Source organism: Emydura macquarii, unplaced genomic scaffold (assembly GCF_026122565.2).
Source record: "Emydura macquarii macquarii isolate MOO-44397 ecotype Brisbane River unplaced genomic scaffold, CSIRO-AGI_Emac_v2 contig_1483, whole genome shotgun sequence".
Lineage (NCBI taxonomy): Eukaryota > Metazoa > Chordata > Testudines > Chelidae > Emydura > Emydura macquarii.
The window spans coordinates 7,206,855-7,221,459 of record NW_027131620.1 but is presented as its reverse complement, the minus strand read 5'-3'; the positions used below and the strand labels follow the sequence as shown (position 1 = coordinate 7,221,459).

Sequence of the window (14,605 nt, the reverse complement as noted above, 5' to 3'; positions counted from 1 at the left end):
CCTTCTACACTGATATTTAGATGGTATGCCCCGTGGCTATGATTCCCAAATGTTTTACTAAGGCTACCCACCAACTACATTTTGTCTTTTTTTTTTCCAGCCCACCATTACATATGCACCCCATTCACCCCAGCAACCACAACCCCAATCCCACCCCAGTGTAAAGGAGAGACCCCCAGGGAAGGGTGGGGGCAGAAAGGTAGCACACCTGCACTCACCCTCCAGCGATGGCTCCTGTCCCATCGGGGTGGACCTGCCTCCCTACTCCAGGTGTGAAGGCTGGGCTTATGAGGTCACAGCGCCACTCAGGCTTGGCCAGCAACCCCTCTGTGTGACAGAGGAGCAGCCAGGCCAAACCTGACTGGTGCTATGACTCAGTGCCGTAAGTCGCAACACCCAGAGTAGGGAGCTGGAGGTGAGGTGAGCTTGCTCTCCAACTTGCTCCAGCTTGCTCTTGTGAGGTGAGCTTGCTCTCCAACCCTCCAACTCCTTTCTGGGCCTCACCTCTGCACCAAGTGGGAAAAGTGTATGTCTGTCTAGGGCCTAGTGATGTGTTGCTATGTGCAGGGCTGTATTAGCCTATCTAGAACCTTCCCACAACCCACTGGTAGGTGAGGTCCCACCATTTAAGAAACACTGCCTTATGGGACAAGGACAATATTTTTTTTAGCTATCTGTACAGTACCTAGCACACATTTAATTCTATATAATCAACTGATGCTATGGATTTAACAATTCAGCAACTCAGAAGGGTATATATTAGCACAGTAATGATTGAAAGTTATATAGACCATTCTTACTAGAAGAATGAACTACTATATATGGAGCCAGATGAACTCGTTCATGTAAAACCATCACTGTTTTAAAATTAAACAAACTTCTTCCATAATACAAAACAAGCTCTCCGCAGTTTGTATTAGGTACAACGTATCACTGAAAAAATGTTTCTCAGCCATACTTGTCAAGAACCATACTTGTCAAGCAAAGTTAAAGGGAGATTGTCAAGTAGATGAGGTTCAAAATTTACATTTTTGTTTTTTTATTTTTTAAAAATTACTAAATGTCATTGATACAATTTCCCCCCTTTGGCTATTTGCTTGGATCTATTTGTAGTTCAGAACTACATAAAGGCCCAAAATTAGGATCAAAGCCTCATTGTGCTAGGCTCTGCACAAAGAGTAAGAGACCGTCTTTGCCCAGAAGAACATTTCCCTACAGTGTTTAAAAATCTATTGCAGTACTATGTTAGTGTCAGCTTACCAGAAAGTGAAATACCAGAAACAAAAAGTGAAAGTGACTTATTTGTCTAAGATGATCAAAATACAATAAACTTGAATAATAATAAAGAAAGTCAGCCTTTAAATTTGAATGTTAATAACCTAGGGGTCATCTGTAATACTGGTAAGGAGACTAATCTTAAAATTATAATTTTAACTGTCAAGCATTTATACAGGCAGGAACAATCTTTTACTCTGTATTCGTACACTACCTTCAGAGGGGCTCAGGCAGGGTGCAGGAGTCATTCCGTGCAGATCTCATTGCCAGATTTGGATTTATATGTTTCAACCCCATCTGAATTCAAATCAATTCGTATTTTCTAGTAAAATACCATTTAGCACATAGAGCTAGTCAAAGTAAAGGTTTGTGTACATGAATACGTTTTACCAGTTTAGCTAACAATGTGATTTTAAACAGTTAGTTAAACTAGTGTAAAAGACTGCACGGACAGTTATTTCCATTTAAACCAAATTTATTTCAGTTTAGTTTAAGTCTTAGCCAAAATAAGCATGTCCACATAGCTTTTTGCACTGGTTTTGCTAAAGCCTGATTTGCAGTTTTCATACTGGTATAAATCATTTGGTTAAGTGTCAGATTTTTTTTTTCTTTTTTAAACCAAAATAATTATACTAGTACAATCACTACTGTGGATGTAGTTGTACCATTGTAAAACACTTTTTATAAGATATATCTTAGTTCCCATCCTTTTCCCTTATAGGAATAAGGTTTACAGTACCCCACACTAGAGAGGTTGTACTACTTTACCTATTCTGGTAGAAAGTGTACAACATTTTGAATTTATACAAGACAAATCGGTTTAAAAAACAATTTAAATTAAACCAAAATAAATATCATGTACTGAACACTTTAAAGGTTCAGTAAAAGGGGTCAGATATCTGAATGGACTCTTAGTTTTTATTTTTATTTAAGAAGTGCCTCAGGGAAGGAAAGTATTCAGTAGGAGGAAGGCAATTTCAACTGGATCCTCATTTCACTAGTGCTCATTGAGATCCTGAATGCACAAGTGTACCTATATGCCCAAGGGTGGACCCCACTGATTTAGGCATTGGGGTACACTTGACCATACATACAATCTTAACAATTGATAATGACAGGTGTTTTAGCTGAACTGTCAAAAGTTATTTTCTCCACTACAATGATCAGTAGTAAAAAATATTTACTGTATTTCTTATTTTCAAGTGACCAACTGTCTCTATTATGCTATTTCTTCAGTTACTTTTTCAGAACAAAACATCAAACTAATTAGCATGACTAACAAGTAACTTTGTAACTGAGTGTCTCAATAATCAAACAATATGGATGAAATTCTGACATGCACAAATGGAGATATACCCACTCACCCAGGACTGAGTTTGACCCTATGTGACTAACATTGTCATGATCATATTTTAAACCAACCCCTTTTCACATTAAAATATTTTCAATAAAAGAATATCAAGTAGTGTAATAAGGCATTTTAGGTCTTTGTTTGCAGTGAATTCTATACATAGCTCCGACAACCAAGAAAACTGCATTTAAAATTTTATTTACAAGCATTGAAAGAAGCACTTCTTGGTAATTAGAACTGATGGCAATCATTTCACACATATGCATTTAACCACTTCTTTAAAGCCCAATTTCAGAAAAGAGTCCTCATTTATGATAACACTTCTATACATGCTTAAAAGTATGTGCTTAGCTGCTTTCCTGAATCAGGGCCAAAATTAGAATATTTCCAGCTTTGTGTTCACATATGCCATTTCCCAAAAGCAAGAAACAAGTAGTACGCAAAATACTCAATAGAACAAAAGAATCTCAAAGGTATTTTGTACTAATTGATTTGTCTTATCACCATGTTAGTTGACCAATGCATATTTTTCCTGATTAATATGAAGTGATCACCTTTCCATTTTCCATTGCCAGCTTAGCTAAAATAGAGTACTGAGTTCACAATTTAACTGCTAATTGTGAGCAGCATCCAAATTTTTTGTCCTCAGGCCAAAAGAGTTTGAGTGCCTTTCAGAAGTGGTCCATTTAGATTCATGGAAATAGAAAATTATGGTGACTCAGTGAACAAACACACTGTGTTGGACAGTTCCTGTGCTAGCAGTGGTGTGCAGAATACCTCAGAAGAAGCAACTAACCCATATTCACAGCCCTTGGGCAACTGCCTTGACCATAGGCACCTGCATGGCCCTTAAACTGAAGGGGTAAGTGATCCCCAAAACACTAAACTTCAACTGAAATTAAGCATGTTTAAAAAAATCCTAATTTGTTATGAAGACTGACATGAATAAAAATGTTTGCACAATTACTCTAACTCTAAAACAGAACTGTATTATATACACTTTAAGATGAGTAAATGCTTTCAAAACTTTGTTTTAAACAATCACAATAATACTCCATATAAATCCTGGTCATTGAAAGTGTCAACATGTATTTTACTGGTTAAATAAAACAATTTATTATTCTGCCTAGTTTTTTATTTAAAAAAAAAAAAAAAAAAATACCTCACCCTTTCAACCTTAAGTTCTTCTGGGACAAAATTTAAGGTTGTCATAATAAGGTAAAGTAAACTTTTTTTAAAGTTTGAAAAGTTGTTTTTTTTCCCTTAGTCTTGAAACATATGGTAAGGCTGATGAATCCATATAAGACCATTCAAAAATCAAGCAGAATGTTCCTTTTGCTGATACATAATTTGAGCAGTTTTCCCCCAGCCCTTTTAAATGTAGAACAAAGGAAATCAGTAATTTTCTCTTTTTGAAAAAGATACCATCCAGTAATCTGAGCACAGAACTCCCAAGTTTTAATTTTGGCTTTGACATTGACCCCCTTCATGTCCATGGGCAAGTCACAATTCTCTCCATCAGTTGCCCCAGCTTTCAAGTTAATACTACTTACCAACCACACAGGGGTTGCGTAAGGATTAACGTTTGTAATATGCTTTGAAAGTGAAAAGTACTACAGTAATATATTATCCTTGCTTATTAGATACCTTTTTTGACAAAATATGGCTATGCTCACAGTTAACAGGCATAACACTGGTAAGCTATAATGTAGTACACAGAAGCTGTAAGCAGAAGGAAACATTTGGACTTGCTCACAAGTTGGTGGGAATTAGAATTGGAGCTACATTCCAATATTTAGATTCTTCCCTCAGATACTTTTAGTATACCTTTCCATCTGAAAGTCAGCAAGTTTTGATGTGTATTCAGATTCACAGAAACGTAAATAAAATTAAACATTTCAGAGATGTCTACTTAAAAAAAAAAAAAGAGTGGACCCAAAAAGCAACGTGCTCAGCTATAACAAGTACTATGGAGTTTTACAATGAAACAATTGTTTAGAACATTTTATTCAAAATCTGTTAGCTTCTCCTTTTTCTTTCCACACTCTTATGCTTACTAGTCTAGGATGCCAATCTTGGAAAATCATTAGTAGATACATCTCTTTACTGAAGTCAATGGGACCAAAGTCCATCTCTGTACCTTCAGGCCAGTTTTATGACTTACTTCTTAAAGTGCACCTACCTGATTTTTGGTGACAATGCTCAGATTTTTAAATACACAGAAGACTATTTACCCAAAAATTATACAGTTGTGCTAACTGTTTTTAATGGCTCCAATTCAGAAAAGCATTACCATTCAAGTCAATGAGACTTGAGTATATGCTTAAAGTTAGGCATAAAGTACTTTTCTAAATTGGATCAGAATAAGCAGAGAGTTTGGAAAAAGGACAACAACAAAAACCAAGAGCAGTAAGAATCCTCCTCAGGCAAGTGACAGAGCCAAAACCATATCTGTAGAATTTAAACTTCCATTTAAAACAAAATTAAGTATCCAGACTTTATGGTTGTGAAGAAAACCTTCCAAATGTGAACCAAATATAAATTGATAATGTTGTCCTCTTCATTATACAGACACATAGCTCCAGTGCTTCTACTGACACCTATAGCTCCAGCAAGCTGCAGCAGCAGCATGAAATTAACCTTGGTCATGTTCACTAAAGCTGTTCAGAACCCTGCAACAATGAAACTGTCAAATCATGTCAGTTTCATGTTGTTATTGCTTGGGAAAGCTATGAGTGGTGGCAGCAGCCACTGGAGTTATCCACAGGGCAGGAGGGGGGGGGACACAAAAAAAAAAAAAAAAAAAAAAAAAACCCAGAAGCCAGGTGATGGGTAGAGTACAATACATTTGTGTCCCCATTCTCCACACCCAGCTATTAGCAAATGCTAGGAAATACTGGAGGACTAAAGCAGTAGAGACCCCACACCATTACCATCTATGACCCATGTGAAATCAATTTGTGGTGTCAGTTCAGTCACTAGTGGATATCCTTGTTGGCAGTGTGATGGGGTGACTACCTCACACTCACCCTGCAGGGTTGAATGCAGGTCAGATGGACCAATTGACCCATTAGATAGCTAATTAAGGAAGTTCAGCTGAGCAGGAATAGGCGGGGCCTACAAAGCCCAAAGAGGCTGCTAGGAAAAGGCAGACATTCCCAGGAGAAATGTGTAGAGGCTGCAGATGGCAAGGGAGGAGATTTTGGAAACTAGTAGGCCCAGGAAGAAAAAGGGACCAGTGGTAAGAAGCAGCCCAGGGATACAGCAGTGAGGCCAGAGCAAGAAAGCCCAGGCTGACCACCTGAGGGTCCCTGGGCTGGAACCCAGAGAAGAGGGCAGGCCCAGGTTCCCCTACCAGCCACTGGGCAAGAGGCAGTGAATGGGAAGACTGTCTAGGACTATTGAGGAAGAGGGGAAACATGGATAGTGACACGGCCAGACAGCTGTGCTACAAGGAGGATGCTGCAGTTCCTGAGGCTGCAAGAGGGGTTGCAGGTGGACAGCCTAGATGGAGTGATGGTGTGCAAACTGCAGGTAGATGGGTGGTATCAGCCTCTAGCTAATCCTGAGCAACCAGCAGGATGCACCAGTCCAGCAGTGAGTGATGTGCCCCGTGATAGGTAGTCTCAGCCAAAAGTATAGAGAATTAGATGAGCATAGAGAATGATCTACCCCTCCCATCACATAGAGGCGATCCCTGCAGATTGGTGTGTAGGGAAGCTTTGATGGCCACTACATTTTGCTATATTTATTCTGTGGACAAAGAGGACCTTTAGTCTTCAGTGCTATCCAACCAGCAATTTTCATAGGTACTAAATCTTGCACCAAATCAAAAAAGAATGGGGTTTCTATATTTCACTTTTGCCTGGGCCAGGAGGGGTCGGGGGAAGAACTGTCCTGATCTACCAGCTCTGTACTGTTTTCAGTCAATATATGCACATGGTACTTTCCCCCACTACTCTGCTCCATTCCTTTGAGCAGGCTTCTTAGGCTACATCCACGCTGAGCTAGAGTGTGATTCAAAGCTCACCCAGAAATACTCATGCTAGCTCAAGTATAAACAGTAGTGTAATCATGTTAGCATGTGCAGCAGGAGCATGGCTTAGCTGTGCTGCGTACAAGCCTGTCTGAACCCTGTGAGTACATCTTAAGCATAGCTAAGCCATGCCAAGGCCGCTACTGTCCGTGCTACCACAACTACACTACCATGTATACCGGTGCTAACTCTTATTGAGCTACTGCGAGTATGTGTATGTGAGCTGGGAACCACATCCCTAGCTCATAGTATAGACGCAGCCTAAGACATTTCAGTATACTGCCTTTTCTTAAGAAAATAGCAGAACAGAGTGACCTGTGATCAGAGAAACTGGTTTAGTTTTTTTGTTAAACTCTCAAGGCTGACAATACTGTTATGGTAAGTAGATTGTAGATTTTAGTTGTGACTAGTTTTGAAAAGCTGCGATACAACACTGCAATTGAAAAAACCACTTTGCTAATCCAAAAAAAACCTAACTTTTTGGAAAAAAACCATATAGAAATGTGTAAATTATAAACATTTCCAGAACATGCCAATTATGACTTCCGGTCACTTCTTACTATCTTATGTATCCTGCAATATTCTGTTCTACTTGCAAACTTATGTTAAATCTATGAGCAACTAAGATACTTTTCTGTGCATCTGAAACTGTCAACTATCCTGATGTTTTAATAAACTGTCAATTGTCTCAGCTATTACCAGATTAGTGAATAAAAGATCTATTCATACTATTTACTTCAGAACAATGCAAGTAGTTAAAAACCTAACATAACTTCATAAAATTCACTATGAATCAAAATAAGCCTTCTTTAAATAAACTCGTTGCATATGATGGAATCATCTTTAGTAAAGTCAATTCGAGAGTATTTTTGCCATCTCTGCTAAAGCCACAAAGATGGTCTTAAGCAATTTTTGGAATCTTAAAGCACTGCTCCAAATGTTCAGGCTACAGGCTCCAAAGCTGGGCTGCTGGAAAAAAGATAAAGTGCAGAGATAGAGATGGGTATGCACATACACACAATCTCCCTGCTTTCACACATTTCTAATTTGGCCATTTTAAATTCCGTCAAACTAAAAATTGATAAACCATAAAGGTGTCACTCTAGAAGCAATATACTTTAAGTAGTATAAATCAGCTAAACTGTTTTAAAAGGTAACAGTAGGCTACCTCAAATACTTTTAAGACAATCTTTTTTGAAGCCCCAGGTTAATAAAAATATTGACGTTTTATATTCAGTGTCATTTATGTGGAACAGTAATTGGACATTTGGAGGTGGGGACAGGAAATGAAACAACCAGTTTGCTTTCATTTGGAAAATAAATACAGAATAAATGCTACACATTTGGCAAATTTTTCAAAAGTAGATGCTAAATTGTTACTCTGTGCACGCTACTTTTTGCATGTGCAGTTTGTTTTCTAGTTATTTCACGCCTAAACTCAGATTTGCATAACCAAACTTCATTAGCATACAGCTCTAATTTTTATATGCAAATATAGCTTGCATAGGCTAATATGAGGTTTTGCACTTGCAAAAACTTGGCCGTACAAACTTTGCAGGTGCAACTTTAGAGAGAGGTCAAACTTCCTTTGAAAATTTGGTCAACTGTGTTGTACTTTGAAATTCAATTAATTCATTATGTTTTGGTATGAGGGGAGAATAGACCGCTATACATGTATGTAGACTCCATTAAAGTTAATGGCACTTATAAGTGCATATTGAGGAAGAGAGGGAGAACTGTACAGAGAGATTTTCTAAAGTACTCAGCATCTATAACTGAGACCAGATTTTCAAAACAGCTCAGCTTCCAACAGCTCCCACAGTCCTCCATAGAAGCTGCTGAGCACTGTGAAAATTTGGTCACTTCATTTAAGTGCTTAAGTGGGAGCTGAGCTATGTTGAAAATTTGTCACCAAAAACACAATTGCTTCAGTCCCTATAGAGTCAAATATCACAATCATTTAAAAATCAAAATCAGGGCCAGTTTCCAAATTCTAGGTTTCCAGTACAAATGTACATGTTTCTGTTTTAAAAGGCATGCTATATGGAGTGACAGAACAGAATAGTTCTTTTGAGGTTTTAGATTTCTCAAATTAACTTTAAAAGATTTAATCCTAAAAATTAAAGGTTAGACCCTGCAAAACCCTACTTTGATTTCACAGAGATCATGTACAGGAATAATTTATGCACAGTCAGGCCATAAAGATTCAGGCCCTTGTTGGTAAATGGGGCACATTTTAATAAGTTGATAGTGTTCTTAAACCACAAACATTTTTATTAGAAACTGCTGATCCTGTCCAGTAGATACCTTCCATAATTAGTTCTATTATACAGGATTGCCATATCACCACTATGGAGCTATATACTTAAGTTTTATTAAGATCAACTCTAATCCATAAAGGCAATTTGATTGATATTGCAGCAAGAGATACTTTTCAGGATTTTAAGATTTTTTTTGTTTTTGTTTTTTAAAGCAGCTCCAAATTAAAAATAGGGATTTCAAGGTTTAAGGCCTATTGGTAAATTTAAAAACAGTTTTGAAACATCAGCATATGCATTATTCTTACCAGGCAAATATCTTTCTATGCAATAAAAATGTAGATTTTTAATATCCCAGTTGTGATTTTAAATATACAGAATGACAGATTTCACTAAACCATGCAGTGTCATACTATAAATGGAGTATTATACAGAAAGATAGCGTATAGTAAGATAATATGGTTGCTGGTTTATCCTATGTGATCAATCTAATGCCTCAGTCTAAGATCATGTAGTAGTTTCAACAGATCATTTTTACTATCTAAGACCTATTGAAATGAATTGCATATGCACACCATTGATTTCATTAGGTAGTAATAATAAAATTTAATTAGCTGTTCTTTGTATAGTAATACCACCTAGCAAAACCACAAAAATCAAGGGTATTTGACTGAGCATAGACCAGTTCTCAGAACAGAAGGCTTTTTTATTTTACCTTTAACTCACCTCTACTGGTCTAGGCTAGGTTCCCTGTCTAAGCATGATGTTAGCTACTACAGAGCTGCAACTCTACACACAACAGGGTGAGGTAAGGACAGAGTAAGATTGCCTTTGTATTGAAGCTTCAGTGATAAAAAAGATCATCATAAGCTCCAAATTTGAGAGAGCATAAATCAGATTTCTAATGTTATTTTAATGTATTATGGTAAAAAAGGCAGCTTTTCTCCTTTTGTTGTACCTGCTGCTGCACTACCAACCAATGATCCTTGTATGGTACTAAGGGCAGCGTGGGACAGGGAGAAGAACAGCATGCTAGGTTATATGAATTACTGACAAAACTTCTTTAAAGTCAAAATGCATTATGTGAAAATGAAACAGCAGGATCTATTAACATAGCATTTTATCACATTGTGTTGGTTTGCAGCTTTGTTCACACTTGCACTTTAATAAAAAAAGATTTAAACAATAGTAAGGTTTCTAAAATAATTGTCAATATGCCTTTATCACCTGAAACAGCTTAAAAATCATGGACACATCCCATGGCACCGTTCAAAAAAGTGATATCTGAGAACAAGAACTTCCTTGTGCTTTACAACTAATTCTAGAAATATAAGTCATCTTCTCAGCAACATACACAAAATAAAAACATCTAGGCTTTACTTACCTGGTGGTAACTGAAAGTTCTGAATATTAGTTGGATTCTGAGGTGCCTGAGGCAGACGAGGTGCTAAAACTGTAGGAGTCAAAGTTGCTCTGATGCCACTTGTAGTTGCTGTTGGAGTCCTTGGCAGACTTTGTGCCACTGTACTGGCGGTGCCCTTAGCCATTCCGGTAGGGGTACCAGGAGCTGCAGGAGGTATCCCACTGGGATTGGGGGCCACATTGGAGAGCCCAGCTTGCATAGTTTGCCCAATTATCATGCTACCCCCTGTAGTACTGGGCTGGCCACTAGCAACTAGTGTCTGCTGCTGGGATACTGCCTGCACTATAGTTTTAGGAGACTCTGATTTGATGACCTGCGTGGTGGGTGCTGCCGGCACACTGGAACCAGGTTGGCTGTTCACAAGTGACGTTTGGAGGGAAACTCCAGAACCCACAGTGGCAACAGCAGGAAAGCTCCCCACACTGATGGTTGAATTTATCACAGTATTGCTCCCATTCTGGGTGGCTGCAGCAACCGTGGGTCCTGCTGTGTGAATTGGTGGCCTCACCAGTGCTACAGTAGGCCCTGCACCTACAATGCTTGGTGGCGGCTGCGAAGAGATTACTGTGGGTGATGAAGAAGAGGTGGAGGACACAGCAGGGCTGAGGAAAGAAGTCTGGATGACAGTGTTAGAAGCTGATGGCAAAACAGCATTAACTGTATTTCCTTTCCCCACAGATCCAGGTCCATTGTTAACTAGAGGGGCAACAGCAGGTGCAACAGCAGGATTAGCAGTTGCAGGAGTCCCAGAGAAAGCAGCACTTCCTGAATGGAGAGAGTTCATCACCACATTACTCCCATTCAAAGTTTGCACCGTTGTGGTCCCAATTTTGCCATTCCTGGTGGATAAGGCAGTTGCCATGGTACTGATAACTACCGATTTGCCCTGACTGAGGGTCCCTGGAGCAGCAACAGCTTCAGATCCTCCTGCTGCTGCTGTGGCGGTGGTGGTGGTGCTGGTTGTGGTGGCTCCATCCAGAGCTGAACCCTGGGACCTGGTGTTATGATTAATAACGCCCCCTTGTACTCCTCCAGCTCCTGAAACAACAAGGAGAGAGTGTGGGAGAGGAAAACAAATGTAGGAGGGAGTGTGCTCCTCCACCTCCCCAATCCTCCTTCACCCCCTCCCCATACTGCCTGCAATAAGACAAGATAAAAGGGGGTGAAAATACAAGTCCTCTTCCTCTGTGTAACAAGGTTACCTGGAGGCCACTTAATCCCCCCTACTGACACCTGGCAGCAGTGCTATTAATTATAGCACCCTCTTCCATCACCTGAAACGAGGGAGAAAAAAAGGGAAGACAGAAACACAACAGGATAGAATCTGGACAATAAAGGGGTTGGAGGGTCTTCTCCCCACATATCCTTCATTCCCCTATTACAGAGCCTGACATCATGTTTAAAAGCCTCCTGCACACTCCAGTTCCTGCTATTAGAGAAAAAGAAAAGACGAGAGTGGGGAAGACATTAATAAAGAGTTCTCCCTGTGCCCTCTATACCTTGCACAGTCTACCTCCAATCCTTTCATCTCATATAGTGGAACCTAGTAGCACTATGCAGTTCAACTAGTACAACATAAAAAGTGGGGTAAGAGCTGTCAGTCTGACAAAGAAAAAGTTGCCATAAGAGGACTTCCTCCAAACCATAGCCTGCTGTTGTGATTCTGCATCTCAAGCTCCCACAACCATAAAGAAAAATATGGGGAGAAAACAAACTCAGACATTGAGGACACTATAATGTGGCCTCCTGCCCTGAGCCCGCCTCATCCTGCTTTAATGAGGCCTGATATCATGATTAACACCAGCCTTGGCACTCCAGGTCCTGAATTAAGGAGAGAGAAATGAGAAGGGAGCAGTCAGATAGCTCTTATAATGGAAGTCTCAGTAGCTAGACGACCCTCCTACAAAATCCTCATTACAGACCTGCTATTATTAATATCAACATCCTCTTACACTTCAGCAACAAGCAGCAGAGAAAAGTGGGGGGGGGAAACAGTCAGATGTATATGGGATAAAGATATTTTCCCCTCCCCTGAAAACAACTTCCCCGCCGTTCGCATAAAGTGAGACCTAATATTATGATTAATATCCCCTTATAATCAAACTCCTCCATCAAGGGGGCAAACATTCACAGCTAGATGTGGGGAAGACCTTCTAAGGCAGAGGATGGGGGGGGGTGCCCTGTATCCCACCCCCATTCTAGCACCTGGTGTTGCCACAACACCCCCTTGAGGGAGAAAGAGGAATGAAAGGTGCTGAATGCCCCCTCCAAGCTCCTGCTACAAGAGAGCAGGGGGAATATCCAGACAGATATGGGGGTGGAGGCATATTTAGGGGCTTCTTCCCCTTGAAATCCCTCCTCACTTCCTCCTATACAGGAAACGAGTGTCATGATTAATAACACCCCTTTGCACTTCAGCAACAGAAAAGGGGGAGGGGAAGGAGCACTCAGATTATAAAGTGGGAATCACCCCCACCAGCCAATGTACACCAGCAACAGAGAAGACAGAGGATTATTGAGACAAACTGGGGGAAAACCATCATCAAAGGGATGGATTCACCCTATGGGTTCCCCCCTTGACCCCTATGATTAACAGCACCCATTTACACTCCAGCAACAAGGGAAGAAACAGAGAAGAGGGACTGATAACCCAGCAGTGTCTATGGCTCTATAATAGCGGGGTAGTACCCCCCCATGACAAAAACATCTCCCCATCCCCCCCCAGGAACAAGGAGGGGGGAGAGGAGCACAGTCAGACATACTAAAGGGCTTGGTGTGCGGGGGGGGGGGCTCCCCCCAATATGATCCATACCACCCCTGGCACTCCAGCTCCTGCCACAACAACAAGGAGGAGGAGAGAGGGAAAAGGGGGGAAAGCAGTCAGAGAGGGAGGCAGCCAGCGCTGGGGAATGGGGGGAGGGGAGGCCCCTTTCCCAGAGAGCCCCCCACCCCTGCCCAGGTTACCTGCTTTTGTGATCTCTGGGGCACTGAGTCCCATCTTGCTGCTGCTCTCTGTTTGGACATGAGCATTGCCTCCTACTACTACTCCTCCCGGGCTAGGGCTAGGGCTGCTGCTGCTGCTGCTACTGCTGCTCACAACATGGTTCCCCAGCAGCCCCCCAGCGGCCCTCAGGGGCTCCTGCGCCTTGTGGTGCTGGTGGTGGTGGCCGGAGGCCGCCAGCTGGGACTCCAGGGAGCCCACCAGGTCGCTCACCACCTTCTCATCCACCTCCGTGTTCAGGAAAACCTCATCCAGCAGATCCGAGCCCGCCGCCATCTTTTTTTTGGAGGGTTCCTGTGAGCTGCTCCCTCCTCCCCTTTCACTCCTCCCCCCCACCCCCCCTACACACGCTGCCCTCTCACTGCGCAGGCGCAGAGGCCCGGGCTCACATCACCGGCCGGAGAGGGATTCCACTGGCTGATGATTGGCCGCCCGCCGCCTATAAAAGCCGGGGCAAATGGCTGCGGAGGCTTAGTTGGGAGTCGGGCGGCGGCGGCCGGGACGAGACGAGGCCGGGACAGAATTGGGGGGAGGGGTTGGCAACGCGCACACTAGTTCATGCCGCCGGGGGGAGACGGGGGGGGTGCGCGCGCGCGCGGGGATGGCGCGCCGCGCCGCGCGGGGAGAGGGCGGCCGGGCGGCGCGGGCAGCTCTTTGTCCGCCTGAGCCCAAGATGGCTGCATGCTTCCCTGCTGCTCCCTGCGTCGTCGCTGGAGCGAGTTTGAAGGGCGCCCCACACCTGTGCCAGCTGCGTGTAACTGAGCCGCCGGGCGGGCGGGGGGGAGGAGACGCCACCGTAGACCTCACGCCCGGCACCGGGCGGGGGCAGCGAGCGGCAGCTGCTGGCGGGGTTGGGGTGGGGGGGAGGTATAAAGCCCCCAGCCAGGCAGCGCCGTTTTCGGAAACGGGCTCCGAACGGCAGGGCGGGTAGCCGCGGCCCGGCGCCCTACTCCCCTGGGAGGGGGCAGGCTCGTCCCCAAGGCGTGTGGCGCCCGCCCGCCCAGTGCCCTCGGGGCGGCCCGGGGGAGAAGGTGAGCCTGGCTGCAGGGCGGCGGGGAGGGCGGAGTGGGCTGCGGCTTCCCACCTGGGCTCCCCGGAAAAGCAGCAGCCCCTGGCCTTCTCCCCCCCCCCGGGCGGGGAGCCTCGCTGCTCCGCGGGGGTTTCAAATGCTGGCTGGAGAGCCTCTGCCACCGCTGACAGCCGCTCGCGGAGCCGCCGGGCCGGCGGGGACCGAGCGGTAAAGGAGCGGGGCTCGACGGCG

At 43.0% G+C, this 14,605-nt stretch overlaps 1 protein-coding gene across 1 annotated transcript in view; it reads right to left on the bottom strand.

Moving 5' to 3' along the window:
- TAF4 (TATA-box binding protein associated factor 4) overlaps positions 1–13,620 on the bottom strand; it is a 58,018-nt gene extending 44,398 nt beyond the window's left edge. Inside the window, exons 1-2 of the mRNA XM_067554132.1 lie at positions 13,308–13,620; positions 10,305–11,381 (exon numbers count right to left, since the gene is read on the bottom strand). Of these exons, the coding sequence (XP_067410233.1) occupies positions 10,305–11,381; positions 13,308–13,620 (1,390 nt within the window). The remainder of the gene's footprint in view (positions 1–10,304; positions 11,382–13,307) is intronic.
- Between the last annotated feature and the right edge of the window lie 985 nt (positions 13,621–14,605).